Source organism: Asterias amurensis, chromosome 12 (genome assembly GCF_032118995.1).
Source record: "Asterias amurensis chromosome 12, ASM3211899v1".
In the NCBI taxonomy this organism is placed as follows: Eukaryota; Metazoa; Echinodermata; class Asteroidea; order Forcipulatida; family Asteriidae; genus Asterias; species Asterias amurensis.
The window spans coordinates 1,174,832-1,193,828 of NC_092659.1; the positions used below are offsets into that span (position 1 = coordinate 1,174,832).

The window sequence follows — 18,997 nt, forward strand, 5'->3', positions numbered from 1 at the left end:
ATTTTGGGCCCATTTTCAACAAAAATACCCCTTGTGATTTTATCAATTTTTTTCCCATTTTCAACAAAAATGCAAGGCATTACCCCTTGTGATTTTATCAATTTTTGGCCTATTTTCAACAAAAATGCAAGGCTTACCCCTTGTGATTTTATCAATTTTTTGCCTATTTTCAACAAAAACTGCAAGGCTTACCCCTTGTGGTTTTATCAATTTCTGGCCTATTTTCAACAAAAATGCAAGGCTTACCCCTTGTGATTTTATCCATTTTGGGCCCATTTTCAAAAAAAAAGGCAAGGCTTACCCCTTGTGATTTTATCAATTTTTTGCCTATTTTCAACAAAAACTGCAAGGCTTACCCCTTGTGGTTTTATCAATTTTTGACCTATTTTCAACAAAAGTGCAAGGCTTACCCCTTGTGATTTTATCCGTTTTTGGCCCATTTTCAACAAAACTGCAAGGGTTACCCCTTATGATTTTATCAATTTTTGGCCTATTTTCAACAAAACTGCAAGGCTTACCCCTTGTGTTTTTATCAATTTTTTGCCTATTTTCAACAAAAAATGCAAGGCTTACCCCTTGTGATTTTATCAATTTCTGGCCTATTTTCAACAAAACTGCAAGGCTTACCCCTTGTGTTTTTATCAATTTTTGGCCCATTTTCAACAAAAATGCAAGGCTTACCCCTTGTGATTTTATCCATTTTTGGCCTATTTTCAACAAAAATGCAAGGCTTACCCCTTGTGAGTTTATCAATTTTTGGCCTATTTTCAACAAAAATGCAAGGCTTACCCCTTGTGATTTATCAATTTTTGGCCTATTTTCAACAAAAGTGCAAGGCTTACCCCTTGTGTTTTTATCATTTCTTTTCCTATTTTCAACAAAAATGCAAGGCTTACCCCTTGTGATTTTATCAATTTTTGCCTATTTTCAACAAAAGTGCAAGGCTTACCCCTTGTGGTTTTATCAATTTTTTGCCTATTTTCAACAAAAACTGCAAGGCTTACCCCTTGTGGTTTTATCAATTTCTGGCCTATTTTCAACAATAATGCAAGGCTTACCCCTTGTGATTTTATCCATTTTGGGCCCATTTTCAAAAAAAAAGGCAAGGCTTACCCCTTGTGATTTTATCAATTTTTTGCCTATTTTCAACAAAAACTGCAAGGCTTACCCCTTGTGGTTTTATCAATTTTTGACCTATTTTCAACAAAAGTGCAAGGCTTACCCCTTGTGATTTTATCCGTTTTTGGCCCATTTTCAACAAAACTGCAAGGGTTACCCCTTATGATTTTATCAATTTTTGGCCTATTTTCAACAAAACTGCAAGGCTTACCCCTTGTGGTTTTATCCATTTGTGGCCTATTCAACAAAAATGCAAGGCTTACCCCTTGTGGTTTTATCAATTTTTTGCCTATTTTCAACAAAAAATGCAAGGCTTACCCCTTGTGATTTTTTCAATTTTTTCCTATTTTCAATTAAAATGCAAGGCATTACCCCTTGTGATTTTTTCAATTTTTTCCTATTTTCAATAAAAATGCAAGGCATTACCCCTTGTGATTTTTTCAATTTTTTCCTATTTTCAATAAAAATGCAAGGCTTACCCCTTGTAATTTTATCAACTTTTGGCCCATTTTAAACAAAAATGCACTTGTGATTTTATCCATTTTGGGCCCATTTTCAACAAAAATGCAAGTCTTACCTCTGATTATTTTATCCATTTTGGTCCCATTTTCAAAAAAAATGCAAGGCTTACCCCATATGATTTTATCAATTTTTGGCCTATTTTCAACAAAACTGCAAGGTTTTACCCCTTGTGATTTTATCCATTTTTGGCCTATTTTCAACAAAAATGCAAGGCTTACCTGTGATGATTTTATCCATTTTGGTCCCATTTTCAAAAAAAATGCAAGGCTTACCCCTTGTGATTTTATCAATATTTGGCCTATTTTCAACAAAAATGCAAGGCTTACCCTTTGTGATTTTATCAATTTTTGGCCTATTTCCAACAAAAATGCAAGGCTTACCCCTTGTGATTTGTTATTTTTTCGGCCCATTTTCAACTCTGTTTTGGCTTAAATATTATTGTTAATTGAAAGCTACATTGTATGTGTGCTTTGTTTTAGCATCACATACATGCAATATATTCCAACAAACCGTCCCTGTTTTTGATTTACAATATAAATAAGATCCAAATAAACATACATCTACATGTATCTCAAAAATGAAAGGATTATACAAACTACTATATTAAAATTTGTTATTTTACATTTCTCACATGTACTATTTTACAATTTGATCTAGGAAGCCCATCTTACATCAACTTGTCGGTTTAGAAGACTTTGTAAGTTTCTGAAGACGTGAGTGAAGTTTCTGCTCGAATTCTTTCCTTCTTTGGCGATTGGCGGCGTAATCTTTCTGCCGATCTTTGGTCAACTTCTGTTTCTGGACCTCCTCCAGCTGATTGTATAATCTGCAAATAATTCAAAGCAGAAATTTCAAAATTAAAATATCCCAAAATTGTCTTGTACCTTGGTTGTTCATGACAGTATCAACACACAATCTTCAACACCAGCCGTTTTATAATGGTGCATTTTTTCATACAAACCTTCGTCACTCAAAATTCTATTCTTTATACAAATAGTGGCAGTTTATGAGTGCAATGGTGCGAATATGATCATGGGTTGAAAGATGAGTTGAATGGAACATTCCATCTTTCAACAAATTAAAATATTCTCACTATTGCACGAATGAAAAACATTCATTATTTGGTTTCATCGAGTTCTGACCATCATATACACGTGGTGTAGGCATTAATAGACATTTCAGGCTATTTTTCAAGATTTTGTGCACAAAAATTCAAGGTTTTTCAAAATTTTTCCAAGGGGATTTTTTTGTTGTTAAACAGCCTAAATTGGGAAGAATGTTATACCTGTTTAATCACGGCATTGGGACATATTACTATATATCGGATGTTGAGAAATATTTGTTAGTCGACACCTACCGGACATTTCTCTTGTACATTTCTTTCTCCGCTGACAATCGGCCGGACGCTGTGACAGTCTTAGAGATATCCTTGGTCTGTGCCCTCTGACCTATTGACCCTGCAGCTTCTTGAGATGACCTTCTGGCAGCTGACCTTTGACCTTTAACAGCTGGTCCTTTAGAGGGACTTGATGCTGAAACAAAACCAATTCAGACGTGAATTTTGCATCAGGGTATGTTTAAATAAACGGTTGAATTCAGTTTTGTGATCTACTTAATTTCCAATGGGTAGAGTCCTTATGAAGATGAGAACCAAATTACAAGTCTCTAACCTCACATTAAAATTGTGTTAAATGCCAATTTGAAACCTTCAAGTGCAATTTTTATCAAAATCCCAATATGTTTGAAGACGACACATTTCAAATAATGGTTAGTACGTTGTAAAAAAAAAAGGTTTTGATCCATTCTTGATTTTTGATGATACTCAAATCAAAGTAAATAGAGTTAGCTTTTGCAAACTGCTTACCAACCAAAAATGACCTATGGCATTATTGCAAAAAATAGTTACAATGGCCTGACATTTTGACCATAGCAGAGTCCTTTTTTAAGGCTAAAGCCTGGTTCATACTTCTTGCGAATGCGAATGTTGTCACAATATGAATTTTACGTTACAAATTCCAACAAATAATTCGCAACTGTGGTCAACTCCTGCGTAACATTTGCTGAGGAAACGGCCACTTGACTTCAAAGTTCGCTACACATTTGCAGGAAGTATGAACCAGGCTTTTATCAAAACGACTATACGACATTGAATTTGACCTTTTTACTTGTACTCAAAACCAGTATTCTGAAACAGCCCATAGAATCTAGTCACAAGTATCACAGAGACGGGGAACCAGTTATGTCTCACCTGTTCTTGGTTTTGTTGACCTTTGAACTTTCCCGCCCCTTGCCCGCTTCCAGTTATCTAGTGTCTGGGAGAATGCAGTGGCTTGTTGGTTCTCAGTGCGAACTTTGACCTCTTGCTGTCGCGAGTGAGATGACTTGATGAAGGACTTTTTGTGACGGAGAAACGCCTCCTGCAGTGTGGTGGCGCCCTCTTGTGAGGTGTCTGGGCCATGACAAGATAAAGGTGAAATGAATGATTATTCTGTGAAAAGGTCCTGTCTGAACAATCAATGTACTACTGTATTAAAAAAAAAAAAAAAAAACATTCAAATGAAGCAGACATCATCATTGATACCATTTCGTATCTCTTAAACCTATAAAATCTTTCATATTTTGTTTAACTCTTAAGGATCCTTGTCAGCAACATTTAGGGCCATCATCCAACGTGTCCACATTGGCTGAATGAATGAAATGACTCCTTTTACCTAGCACCATGTAATGGTTTTCAAGGTGCTGTTGGGCAATATGCAGCCAATAAATCCAGGAACACCAGGGCAAACCCCTTTTCTTTTTGATAAGTGCACTGGGTTCTTTTCTGTGCATTACACAACACACGGGATCAACAGCTTTATCTCCGGTTGCCTGTAAAAGTTGCCTCGTAGGAAAAAGCCTCTGGACAACCCAAGCACATAAAATATTTCTATGGAACCACGTACCCGGGTGCAATTTACAAAATGCATCTTCAACTCCTACTCACCAATGGTAAGCAGAACTTGATCTTTATCAAGTAACAGACCGGATCCATCCACTCCAGACCGGTCTGAACCAGTTCTAACTGGACTCTCCAATGATAACTCTTCCTCATGATGTAGGAATGATGAGAGAGAATCACTGCCGATGTTGTCTGATTCCCACTGTCTCAGTTTCATCTCCTCGTTGATGATGTCGTTGTCGTCTAGGGCAACAGATGATGTCATCGTTGTATTGAGAGAGACGAGAGTTAGATCTGGCTCTTCAATGATCCCCGTTTCCTGAAATGCAGGATTTTCCGATATTGGAAATTAAGACTTTAATCCGAATTACAGTCAGAGTGCTTTGCAGCCATCAGGTAAATATGAAATTAAAATAATGATTCATGAGAATATAATATCGGATTTGGCTCCTGAGTTGTCTTTGTATTAGTCTGCACTCTTTTGAGAAAGGATTCCCTTCCAACATGGTTTGGAAAATGTTTCACCCAAAACATTTGAGTCTGAGAAATGACTGCATGAGACGTTTCTCAGATTTCTCGGGGTTGGTGTCGGTTTTTTTTTTGCAAATGCTGCAGTCAGAGATAAGGTTGGTGCCTACTGTCATCTCGCTAAATGCAGCTGGTGCGACGTTCATGTAAAAATGAATTGAGTTTTTTTCCAAGTTTTCTTAGCAAGAAGACACTGTTTTCAGCTGAAACTAAATTGTATCTCTATGGGGTTTGTTTCACTTTTGAAATAAAATACAATACAATACAACACAATTGATAAATTTGCCTACAAAAGTCATTATTAGTTTTTTCTAGATCCAGCGCTTTATAAGATTTATTATTATTTATACGATTTATTATTATTACATTGACAAAAACAAATACCAATCTATGACCCTAACTTTCAATATTTCAAAGGGAATGACTTACCTTTGACGTCTCACTTTCACTTAGTTCAATATTCCTCATGGCTTCTTGTAGCGTGTCATCAGATGAAAATATTGCATCATGAGATTCCTCACGGAGAGCTCCAGCGTACGACAGTTTGGACGAACCATCATCCTTCCCATCATCCTCTGCTCTTAAAACCATCCCCGATTCAACTTTCTTGTCTCGTCTTGGAGTAGTGTCATCAGGGTTTTCTTGAGGAGTGGCATCCCTTCCCAGCTGTTGAAATTCAGAAGTATCTAAGCTGTGCTGTGGCACGTACCATTGTTCAGAGCCTCCCTGTGGGGAGACACCACTATTAAATCCGGGCACAATCTCACCCTCAGGTAGACTTTGCGCTTTTGGTAGAAGAGCAAGACCCACATCAGATGGAGGCTGTACACTCTGCCCGCTCTCAAACGAGGTATTACCATAACTAAGTGATACATCAGAAAACATCGGCATGCCATTCTTGGGTATATCTGATCTGTACATCGGTAAGACTGGTACCTCGTTATTGAGATAAGACCCACTCTGCGTATCCATATCAGTCCAGGTACTCTGCGGAGACACGGGTGCCAGACTATACTCTTGAGATTCCAGGCTCTGTCTTGGCCTCGTTGTGTTTCTGGAGGCGTTTTGTTCATCCGTTCTTGTTGGTTGAACCGAACTTTCCCATCCACTTACTGAAGAAACATCCAGCACAAAGTCCTTAATGATTGGACTGTGTTTCTCCCTGATTACAACATTTGGTTGGTACCTGGCACTGGTCGACGATATAGAACCAGAGGTGAAACCCTCCGATGCTGAGAGAGCGAGGAACTTCTCAACGGATCCTTCGCTGAGTAGCGAGTTGTCGGACGAGTCCTGAGTCTGTCTGAGTGTGTGATCACTCAATGGTGAGACCGAGGAAGAGTACTGCGAGTCAGCTGAAGGTGAAGCGCCCTCATTGTTGGTAGATGGAAATGCGATTTGGATGACCGGTGGGGTAGGGACGTGAGATGAGTGATAGATTGCCGCTGATGAGGGGGGCTGTGGAACTGAGGAGACTGGACCAGTTGACAATATCTGGTAGGAGAAAAAAAACGGGAAGTCGTTATCATTCAAACTCAAACCCTAACTCCAGCAAGATTTATGGGCATCCACTCAAATTATTTCAGTCAACTCAATTTATTTTCAGTAGAAGCCTGCATAAACAACTTGTTGAATAATAATAATAACTATTTCTTATAGAGCATATTTTACAGTAAACCGTATCAATGCGCTTTACAGTAGTGCCCTGGTCATTGGGCATTCCTGAAATAAAATAAAACTTTATCAACTCCCTTAGGAGTACACAGCCCCGGGTTGCCATGGCGCTCCAAAGGCTTTCAGTTAAAAAAAAAAAGTAACATGGACAAGATTAAAAAACTCACTTTTGACGCCGGATAAGAGAGGACTCCGTGTCCAACGTCTTCAGCAAAACTTGGAATCGTTGATGCGATTACATGATGATGTTGTTCTTCAAGATGCCCAGTGTACTTGCTGATAACTTCATCTACCGTGAACGCCATCTGCGGTGTCTGGCTACCTTCTTCCGTGAGTCGGGAGTAATCCGGGAGGAAGGGGCGAGCTGCTGCATCACTTGCTCTCTGAGAGTCACCGTAAGGAGGACTTGTCTTGTGTGGAGTTGACGCAATCAGGGACGATGGAGGGTAGTTTCTTAAGATGTGATCTGCTGCGGGAGACTCTGCCTCAAGGATTGTACTCAGCTCATGAGGAGCAGCTTCTGGAAGGGTCTGGGGAAGTCTTAGAGGAGCAGGAGGAGGTTTGGGGTGCCTTGCGGGTAGGGGTCTTGAAGATTGCAAAGTGGGCTGGTGATGTTGGACAGGTGTTGGTTGAGGGTGAGATGCTAAAATAGTTTTCCAGTCTTGCCGCACCGGCTCCGTTCTTCTGGTCTCATCATCTTCAGAGATGTTACTTACATCTTCAAGATGTTCTCCAGTGAGATTCTCACTACTCTCCGGAGACAACTCATGGAATACTGGCGGTCTTTCAGCACCCTGCGGTGATTCACCGCTCACTCCATGCAGGGGTCGATACTGAAATGTGGACTCCCCAAAAGTAATCGACGGGAGTTTGTAAGAAGGAGCGCCGATGAATAAGGAGTTAATTTGGTCTGTTACGGAAGCGGCATCAGTGTCCGATGAAATGGACTGACTTGGTTTAAAGGGTTTTGATTTAGCATTTGCGGGCTCTTCACGTGCTTCCGATAACGTCTCTCCATGCCTTCCCAATGCAATCGCACCTCCACGCTGTGTCATCACATCTTGTGGTAACACTTGTGATGTCATCAATCCCAGATGTGACACCACCTCATCTTGCCATGATGTCACAACGCCTTGTGCACCCACACTTGATGACATCATCATATTCTGAGCTAGTGACTGTGACATCACATCCTGCGTATGGTGTCTGCTCAGTTGATCTTGTCTCTGCTCTGATGTCACAACTTCTTGTGCACCTACACTTGATGACATCATCACATCCTGCGTACGATGTCTGCTCAGTTGATCTTGTCTCTGCTGTGATGTCACTACTTCTTGTGCACCTACACTTGATGACATCATCACATTCTGTGCTAGAGGCTGTGTGGTTTGGTGTCTAATCAGGTGGTCAAGTCTCTGCTGTTCTATCCTCTGTGCCAACACCCTCTGCTTGTCTAGGATTCTTTGCTGTTGTTGCTGCTGTTCCTGCTGCAGTTGCTGGCGAGTTTTCAATAAAATCTGCCGATGCTGCTCAAGTTGCCTGGAGGACAAAAAAAGTAAGAACATTTTTGTTAATCTACATCAAGTTTTTCTTGGGGTCCAGTGGAACGATCTGGCAGTCCAATGGATTGCATGCGTGTGCCAACAGGAACCTTCTTTTGCTCCTAGAACATACCCAACTTTTAAGACGCTCACTTAACACAAAAACCTTTAAAACTGCACATCTGCTGAAAAACAAAAAGACAAACATAATAGGGTGTAAAACAGACCACATTTCCACAGAATTTATCAATTTTTTTTAAATGATTTGCCGAGAAACTGTGCTAGGTACCTTTCCATTTGGCTGAGGGGAGAATGATCATCTCTCTTTGAAGACATATCAATCCTGTCTTGTGGAGAAGAAATACCAGAGGGGAGCTTGGCAATGGATGGCATAGCCACATTAGCTGATTGTGGATATGTTACAGCGCCCTCTGTAGTTGTGCCTGGTCTCATTGTGGATAAGTCACCTGCTGTGACTAGACCCTTTGTCATCACGGATGGACTGGTCAACGCTGAAGATGAAATCATTACATTTGATGCCTCACTAATTGTGCCTTGAGTACTTCTGGATACACCGGTCCCCATCCCTGGTGCACCTGTTGGTATGAAGGAATCCGTTACACCTGTATTAAAGATTTATACCTTTGGTTTTTGGAAACACTTAACTGTTTTAATCCGATGTAAATGTAGATGTATACAATAAAACTAACATGGGTCAATTTCATTTCAAAGGATGGTAATGAGGTACTGCTGTAATCTGACAAAAGCCATGGTCCCTATAGTTGGATTGAACATGACGTCATTGTTTATCATCAAATATGACGGTCGATGACGTTATGTGCAATTTATCTATTCAGTCCACTACCAACACAGTCCAATGTTAAGATAATCATCAGTTCTGCTTGGAATTTTTCTCAAAAATATTGCCAATAAATCAGCATTATGTTGACAACAACCAATCTATGACTTAACCTTTAGCAGAAGCCGATCCTGTACCAAGAGTAGCCTCACTTGCTCTGAGAATATTGTCATTAAAGTCCACCTCATGAATGGCACCCCCTCTCCCTGGTAGATTCGCAGCAGCAACCACTTGATCTCTCACTGTTTGCTCCCCAGGGTGTATCATCGTATACGGCAGGGTATGTGACGTGGGTCCTGTCAGCGTATCATCAATGATGTTGGGGTCGTATGGCGGAAGCTGAAGCTCAGGGTACTCCTTCATGAGTCGTTCTCGTCGCTGCTGAAGACTGCGCTGAGCTTCTTGTAGCGTGTCACGGCTCGGCAGTTGGATGTGGTCTCTGTCTGCCTGAGTCGGCACAAGTATTCCTTGGGGGTCATGTCCCTGACTGGAGGTCGGCATTCCTTGAGGGTCATGTCCGTGGAGGCGTTGCCATTCCATACTGTGTCCCTGATGTATTTTGCTTAGAGGAATTGGATAGGAAGTAGAGTCAGATGGGCGGTAAACAGGACGGCTTTCTGGTAGCGTCTCACTTTGAAAACTACTGAGCGCTTTCCTCGCATCTTGAAGAAAAGGTTTGGGTGCTACTTGGACTCCCATGGGGTCAGTCCTTCGATAGTCAAGGCTGTTTAGGTCTACTTTGTGGGGAATGAGACCGACCTCTCGTGATGGGCTCTGATGTTGTTTAGGGGAGTGTTGTTGTTCGAGAGTTTGATTTTGATTCTGAAGTAGGTTCTCAGGGAGGTCGTAATAGTGAGTGACATCATTCTGTTGGTCATGCTGCTGTTGACCATGCTGCTGTTGACCATGCTGCTGCTGACTGTGCTGCTGTTGAACATGCTGTTGATTCAAACTCTGCTGGTTTTGGGTGAGTGCATAAGGATCCTGATTTGGCTCCTGGTGCAGTCGAAGCGATTCCTGCTCCGCTGCCCTGGTGTCTGTCCGATATCCCTCTTGCTGGTTCTCAAACTGCAGCTGTTCCTTGCGCTCTCGCCGTTGTCGATCCATCTCAATCTGTTCTTTTATCATGTCCTGTTTTTTCTGCAGCTCTTTCTTCCACAACACTGCCTGCTGCTGAGCAAACCCTTGCTGTTCCAGCTGCTGCTGCTGCCTGCGCTGGTTATCAAGCTCAATCTGTTGCTTCACCATCTCATGTTTCTCTTGCAGGTCTTTGCTCCACAGAGCTGCTTCTTGCTGGACATAATCTTGCTGCTGCGCCTTAAGCTGTGTTCTGTGCTGCAGTTCTTGCTCTTTTACCTGCTGCTGCAGCATGAGTTGGCGCTGCAGCAGGTTATCCTGCAGCAGTTGTAGATGGTCTCTGTGATCTATATGGTCCTGCAGCTGTTGCTCAGCGAGTCGTAGGCGCTGAGAGTCTTCCTTGGCCATTATCTCTTGCTGTGTTTTCTTCTGTGATTCAACATCCGGCATCTGTAAAAACATCAAAAACACTAAAATAAATACACTGCTAAATAAACCACAATACAAAACAACAGGAAAAGGCCATCTCGGGCCATTCATTTAAAAAAAAAACTTACAATAATTTGAATTTTTACCCTAACACCAATGTATATTAAGCACTGTGTAGACCATGTGAACTTTGTTTACAATAAGTGTGACCTTCTACGTTCTTTGAGTATTCTGGCAGGCACAATACTGCACAGGTCATATGGGAAAGTTTACATTTTGTGTCATAATTTCCACATAAATCCAAGAATTATGAAAATAATTTTGTTTATAAACTTTTTTGTATGTATTGGCCGTTGGCCACAAATGTAAAAAGAAATAAACTATCTATCTAAGTAAAAGCTGGACAAGTTTTGAGATGTGCCCCTTTCATCATATCAAAAGTTGATGTGTGCAGGAAGTCCAGGCTCTATAGTACTTAAACTCACTGGAGTTAGGGTAAAAAACTTGGTCAATGATCACTAATATGGAGATGTGGGGGGGGGGGGGGGTTCTTGGGTATAAGCGAATCTTTTCATATACCTTGAGAGCTTCTCTTATCTTTGCAGCTCTTTCCATGGGATGAAGTAGAATCTCCTTCTCTCTCCTCATCTCTTGATCTTTGTTATTGTCTTCAGACATCGTTCCTGTTTCTAAGGTGTCTATCGTACTCCTATCACTCTCAGATGCTGTCTGAGAACCGTCGATGGATGGGGAAGACGGACCTGATCGTTGGGAGGAAAAAGAAAGAAGCAAAAGGGTCAGCTTGCAAGATGGATAAAACACATTTAATGATGCATGCGGTAGTTCAATCAAATAAATTGAGAACAAATTGTCTACTGGTCCGATATTTTGTCACCATTTTCAAGAAGGGACAATGTAGCCAGCCTCTGTCATTTCTACAGATACTTTCATGGAACATAAATGAACAACCAGTGTGTTCGACCGGGTTCTTCCTATTGAGCATAAAACCAGGCTTTCTACTTCTTCTCACCCATACAATCTTGATTTGCTGAGATGTAGAACAATGAGCCAGTCCAACAGCTTTATTCCACGTACTCCATCTCCAGGCCTGATACTTCACGGAGGCAACAGAGGCAATTGCCTTTGTTGCCCCTTGTCATTGCCTTGGTGCCCTTGAAATGCTCCAGTAGAAATTTACAATTTCCCCATAGGGTGCCCTTTGCCAAAGAGAAAATGCCTAGGTGCCCTTGCCCTTTCAAAAACGAAGCATACAGCCCTGCATCTCTTTGGAACTCCTTGTCTAGTGGATGTTTCTCTCCACTCCTACTTTCAGTTCTTCTGAGTTATTGTCATCTTACATAACTTATTCTTGCAGCCCCTCAGCAAGAGTGGCTTTAAGCCTTGCTTGAGGCGAACTTGCATTAACATAAATACAAATGTGAACGGTAATCACCTTGTAAGTGTCTTGATTTGCCTTGAAATTTAGCTTCCTCTGTGAGCAGTGATTCTTGGCTCGGGATCTCCAGAACGACTTTCTTCTTCTTCAGCTCCTCTCGCTGAGACTTAATTCGATTCATCAACATCTTCAAGGGAGCTACTCAAAAAGATAAGATGTTCAGTTTTTATCTTGTGATCATCTAGACCAAACAGATTTAAGCAAAACAAAATACTGCTTATCAAAATATAAAGATTACCAGCAAAAACACCATGCCACGTACGTGCACAATTCTTGACTGGTATACCACTCATTTTTGCTTAGCAGAAAATTTTAGGCATTTTTTTCTGCTTTTAGGCAGCTCCATGAAATTGGACCCAGTTCAAATCGGGCCAAATTTTATAGAGCTGCTTTAAAGCAGAAAGTAGTGATAAATAGTTTTCTGCTTAGCAATTGTAAGCACGGTACTAGTCACAGATGGCACCAGTTGGGTTTTGGTTTGTTTCTTGATATTGTCCTCATATTGTGAGGGTAATTAGATCTATTTAAATATCTCTCCTAACCTTTTGTTTGTCTCGGTTTTTCATCTTCCATGTCTGTTCTCTTCTGCTCCTTTTCCTCCTCATCTATTCCTCTTGGGAATCTTGCCTCTTCATTTATCCGTCTTGGCAACCTTGCCTCCTCATCTATCTGTCTCGGCAACCTTTCCTCCTCATCTATCCGTCTCAGCAACCTTGGCTCCTCATCTTCCTGTCTTGGCATTCTTGTCTCATCATCTATCCGTCTTGGCAACCTTGCCTCTTCATCTATCCTCCTCAGCAACCTTTCCTCCTCATCTATCCGTCTTGGCAACCTTGCCCCCTCATCTATCCGTCTTGACAACCTTGCCTCTTCATTTATCCTCCTTGGCAACCCTGCCTCCTCATCTATCCGTCTCGACGACCTTGCCTCTTCATCTATCTGTCTTGGCAACCTTGTCTCCTCATCCTTACGTGTTGGCAACCTTGCCTCCGCATCTTCACTCATCTCAGGAGGTAGCGGTTGGAGTGAGATACCAACATCATCAGTGACTGAATCCATAGTTACGTCTAGATCAGCATCACCTTTAGGTTTAGGCTCGAGGGCTAGGACCAAGTCTCCGGTGTAATCTGTAGATGGAATAACAAAACATTATTTGAATAGCAAACTTTCTCATGCCTCTCCAGAGCTGCCATCATTTGTATCTTTGCAATCAGGGAAATGTTGTTCAGCAATCAAGGAGATCAGGTGAGGTTTATAAGTTTAAAATTTACGTCAAGAATGCTTTAAAAGCTGACATCTAAAATGAGAACAACAGTCCAGCATACCAGTATTGGCCATGTACATGTCTTCAAATGCCTGCTCCAGTTTCTGCTGCTCATCTAGTTTATCTTCAAGACGTTTGTGTGGTGGCTGAAACACTTGATGCTACAAGACAAAATAAAGTGGATGAGATCATTATTCTAGAGGTCAAAATGAAGTCCTGCTTAAGAGTAAATTACTGCAGTTTGTTCTGGTTCTTTAGACAGCGTTAAAAAGCTTGAATTCTGATAAAAATAAGTTTGGGATGTACAAAATTTTTTTTACTGGGGCGGGATTTGAACCTGCGACCACCGGGTTAACATGCTGAATATTGGTGGTCTCACTATTTTGTCAATATTTTTTATTAAGGGGTGCCAGTCAAAAGCCAAATCTAACCACCAGTCAGTTTCCCTTGTAGTTTATTACTTGTCACTCAGGTAAAAGTCTGCTATGTTCACATCCCTGCAAAAACTTGCTAATCACAGAAAACTCTTGCTTAACAGAAATTGGTTACCAGCCAATTTTTCTTAGAGTGTATTTTGTTGCAACTGGTGCCCCACACATTTTTTGCTTAGCACAGACATTTGCTAAGCAGTATTTTATGAACTATGAAATTGCATAAAAAGGAGCTTCAAGCGCAACAAAATTATTAAATTGTTATGCAAACACCGTCTTCAAAGATTACTCACAGGAATGTTAGCAACGATCGCCTGTCTCCGTCTTCTATCTGCCTGCTCAAGATGACCAAGTTCCTCCATGAGTTTATTATAATCTTGATGTAAGAGTTCTTGCTTCCTGGCGTGGTGATGTCTAAGATGGGCTTTCTCGTGTCTCTCTTTAACTTCTCTGGCCGCATCTTCGTTTTCCTCCTTGACTCTTCTACTCTCCTCCTGTGCAGCCAAACGAGCATCCTCCTAGGAAGCAGTCAAGATAAATATCTCCTTTTAAAGAGGGTCTCTAAGGTCAAATTCGATTCAAATCAAGAAACCCTCTTTATCCTAGGTTAGACAATTACAACAGATTAGGAAGCTCCATAATAAAAACAGTTTAAAAAATTACCAACTAAGACAACACCACAATAAGTATAAAACATCATTATCAAAATTAAGTACATGAATGAAAAAAAAAACAAGGACATGGAATGAATCAACAAAACTATAGGAGCACTGGAAAACTGGACGGAACCATGAACCGAGCATCAACTCTTCAGAATTTTGGTTACCACTGGAATGAAGAATAGCTTCCGTCTAAGTGTTTTACAAGGTGGGTATCTAAAATGGGATCCAGACAAATGTAGTTCAAACATTTGTTTCAGATCATTATGATAATCACTGGCTAAGATGGATTGCGCTCAAAGTTCACTTTTGTGATGTACTCATTTTCCAAGAGATAATTTGTATCACCTGCTCATATGGCTCAGCTCTCTCCACATATTCTCCTTGCAGATGATAGTGACTCGTACTGAAACCACTGATTACGGTCACAACTTTATTCTCCTTTCCAAGATCGTCAAGTTCATCAAGTGGGTCCTGAAATTATCAAAAATGTGAAACTGGTTGAATTTTCAAGAATTAGGAGGAAAGCAATCAACCTTGAGAACATTTTTCTTTCTTTTTAAGGTCAACAAACAATTGTACACTAACAAATACAAGGTACAAACACAGACCAGATTTCACATAGAAAAAAACATATTTGCTAATATCCTTTATCCCAATGCAAATTTAACATCTATTAAATCGTTGCTAAAATATTTTATTCAAACTGCCGATAGCCACCAGGCAATCTTGATGGTCTAGTTGATAGAAAATCTGCTGTAGAATGGCTAAGATCGTGGGAATCCCACCCAAATAAAACGCCTCGTGATTGTTGTCACAGAACTCAAAAACGAACCGATGTTTTAAAGTACTGGGGTGGATTTCACAAAAGTAGTCCTAACTTAGGATTAGTCCTAGGCAATGCTGAGAGATCGGACCAGTCCTAAGTTAGGATGAGTTACTGGTCCTAACTTAGGACCAGTCCTATCTCTTAGCATTGCCTAGAACTAGTCCTAAGTTAGGACTACCTTTGTGAAATCCACCCCTGATTATACAGTGCTCAACACACATTGGTGTAAGGGTAAAACCAAATAAAATTCTTTATCTAGAATTACATCTATTAAATCAGTAATGTACTCCAAGATTTTTTAACAGTTAACAGTTTTTTAACAGTTAACAGTTTTTTAAAGAATTTAAACAAATTGCAAGTTACAGCAGTAATTCAAGTTATCCAAATGGTCTAAGTTCGATACCTTTACAGGTGGAGGTAAACTAGCAATCTTTGCAGCTCGAACTTTCTCAATCTGTAATGCAGATTTCCGAGCTATGATGGTAGCAAAGTCTTTCTCATATTGTGCCTCCTTGTTTTCTTGATGTTTCTTCAAGGCTGTGCTGTAGCGTTGTTTGGCTGCATGATTGTCCTTGACAGACTGAGCTGCTCTGATCTCCGTTAGCGGAGGCTAAAGGTAAACAAAACAAAAATATTATGTTAGTTGAGGTTTGCGGTAGCACCATGTGTAAGTCTCTTTGGAGTAGTGTTGGTTCTGAAAAGAACCGGTGGTTGACAACTCAAAGTTTCAACCAGTATGCTCTGATTGTCTTCAGAAGAATGATTGTTTATGAGTGTAGAATTGTTAGTTAGTTTAGTTTAACTTTACCAAGTTTGGGTTTTAACAAAGACGAATTTACTGGAGCAGTACTCGAACCAATAACCTCTGGATTAATGTACCGATGCTCTACCAACTGAGTTATCCAGCCCTATGTTGGCAGTCTACCTTTTAGTTAACTGTTCGGGCGTGCCAGTCGGAAGCGATAAACCATAAGCTGTCATGTATGTGGCCAGGAATTGCAGCCAAGTTTACGATACAAGCTTTTTACTTGCGCAACATATTTATCTAGCACCTTGCACAAGTGTCCACTAGTTAATGAACCACACCTCATCCTCATGAAATTGCTGAACAGGCTTTCAAGGAGTACCAGCATCGAAACAGAAATAGAAATACCTGGATACTTGCAGCCCTGTGTCCATCTCCGACGCTACTAAGACTCCTCTCATACACCCTCTGTAGAGCATCTGCCTTCTCCTTATGCTCCCGTTCCCAAGTCAGCTTCAGATGAGCTGCAAGATTCTCAAGTTCTACTTCTTTCTTCTTGCTGACGTTACTTCGGATCTTAGAGGCGAAGTTTCGCTCTTGTTCACGTACCTGTTGTTTCGACAAAAAACACATACAACATAAAATTATATTTTTACCAGACGATAGTTGTACATTTATAGCTGTCTTAAAAAAGTTAAGACATAGAAAAGTCAGGTTGCTTACCAGAATCTAAATCGTGGTCAAAATTGCATAAAGTGTAGGGTTATTGTGTGCTTTGCAATCGGTCTGCAACCATCGGGAGCATGGAGGGTTGTAATTATCACAACAAGCACTGATCTGCTAATAAATAAACAATAGTTCCCTTTCATGAGCATTATCAGTGTTCTCCACAGGTGTTTTTTTTAGGGCAAGCCGCCCTCCTAAAGTTTAAACCACCCTGCCAAAATAATTACCACCCTGCCATTTAAAAGTAACCAACAGAACACAAATTCAACTGCAGCGCTGAACACTGGTATAAGTTCTATTATCATCATGACAGTCATCATATATTGACGGCCAATGATAACATCATAACAACGGGCGCTTTCCGATGCCGCTTTCCAACCCAACAAAAAGTCTACGAGGAAAAAAGGCATAAAGTAAATATTTTTCCTCAGTACCTGCTGAATGCGTAGTTTACGTCTCTTTGCTTTCTCTTCTTTGATGAGTGTGGCTTCCTCGTTTGGACTCAAACGATAATTTGTCTTTATTGAACTGGTCCTTGAAGTTGCCATGGTTACGGTGTTCACTTTAGTCGAGAGCTTCAAGTTGACCTACATCTGGATTCAAAATATATAAAATCCCTACTAATGAAGAACCAATGGTATGGGGATCATGGATACAAACTTCTCTTTCAGAAATAATACAAACAAAAATCTTGATACTTTTTAAAAAAGATGCATGTTGTACTTGTAGTCTGAATCTTGTGAAAACACAGTCAATTTCAAACCTCAGCATTGTATTGCATTTGGCTTTATAAGTACTTTAAATAATTATGTTTTACGAAACGTTTAATTCTTAGTTTTTATGAATTTTAAGTCTATCAAAATATCTTTGTCAAATTTTATATGTTTTTTTTTTAACCCTATTTTTATAGTAAATTAGGAAAAGTTCCGTATGGCGCCACCACTTTTTCATACGATATGAAATAATACAGTATCTAATTTACCTCAATGAGATATCCCTTTTAGTAAAAATTTGTGAAAAAGTGGTGGCGCCATACGGAAAGTTATCCGTGAATTACTTCATTAAAAAAACTTAGTCTTTTGTTTGGAATTTGTTTCACAATTTTGTTAAAAAGGACTCATAAAATTAATTAAAGGAGTACTGTGAGTTACTTTTTTCAGTAAGTGTAAGTAAAACCATAGGCAACAGCATGTTATTCCTACGGATGGCATGACACAAATAATTCATGATCATTGTTCTGTAATTTAGGAAAGTAAACAAATCAAATATTATTCTCACGAAATTGATGCAATACGATTTCAAGCGGCGACGTCGCAAAAAAAGACACAGACCAAAAAATCATATTACTACTACATTCACGTAGTCCATAATGTCATATTTTAATTGCAATGGATCTCAAAAGTATTCTTTGTACAAAACACTTACCTCAATGTTCTACAAATTCCGATAGAGTTGCAACTTTTTGAACACTATTCGGAGTATTTAAATTTATAAAAACCGCCGTACTTTGAATACAGTATGGTACCCAGACTCAAAACTGTACACAATACATGCGTAGATCAGGTGGTGTCAGTTTAAAGTAAAATAAGTCAGTAGAGGGCGCGCTTGTATTATTAAGTGTAGCCTTGTAAAAAAAATGGTTTTGTGTGGTTTCTTGTAAAATTAGGTATTGCGCAAACACATTAATTTGATATGGAAAGTAAGTTGTTCATGCGCGACAAGTTTTATGATGGAAGTTTGTTACCTAAAATGCTTCTAGCATGTAAAATTTAACAAAAACCATTCGAACTAAATATTTTGTTGTTTTATACAGATTAATCACAATTCTTCACAAGAGATTGGCTGTTGCCAGCGTGTTTATATCAAAGCTCATGATTTTTCAAAGCTCAACCCCCACCCCCCCCCCCCCCCCCCCACACCCGAAAGAAAAAAATTGCCAGTTTTAGAAGGCCTTTCGAAATCACCGGCCAACTTTTTATTTATTTTTTTTATAAAAAAACAATCAGAAATTTAATTGTGGACAAAAAAGTGTTCCAAAATGCATCAAAAACCTCTTCATAATAATTAAAACTATCATGAGGTACACAGAATATGTTGATGGTTAATGTGGAGGTACGATTGTGTCAAGATTATTTCCTTCCAAACTAAAAAAGTCAATTGGAAACTACACAACCATACACAAGTCAATGGGAAACTACAC

At 39.9% G+C, this 18,997-nt stretch overlaps 1 protein-coding gene across 1 annotated transcript; it reads right to left on the bottom strand.

The window, feature by feature from the left end:
* Window positions 1-1,557: 1,557 nt before the first annotated feature.
* Window positions 1,558-18,298, bottom strand: LOC139945522 (uncharacterized). Its single transcript, XM_071942897.1, has 18 exons — window positions 18,223-18,298; window positions 17,232-17,390; window positions 16,480-16,680; window positions 15,730-15,936; window positions 14,846-14,971; window positions 14,132-14,356; window positions 13,469-13,568; window positions 12,686-13,270; window positions 12,141-12,281; window positions 11,267-11,448; window positions 9,295-10,708; window positions 8,612-8,918; window positions 6,949-8,320; window positions 5,537-6,601; window positions 4,625-4,898; window positions 3,890-4,090; window positions 2,999-3,173; window positions 1,558-2,467 (listed from the first exon to the last, which is right to left on the bottom strand). The coding sequence occupies exons 2-18, from the start codon at window positions 17,343-17,345 to the stop codon at window positions 2,314-2,316; spliced, it is 6,843 nt and encodes a 2,280-aa protein (XP_071798998.1). The 5' UTR covers window positions 17,346-17,390; window positions 18,223-18,298; the 3' UTR covers window positions 1,558-2,313.
* Between the last annotated feature and the right edge of the window lie 699 nt (window positions 18,299-18,997).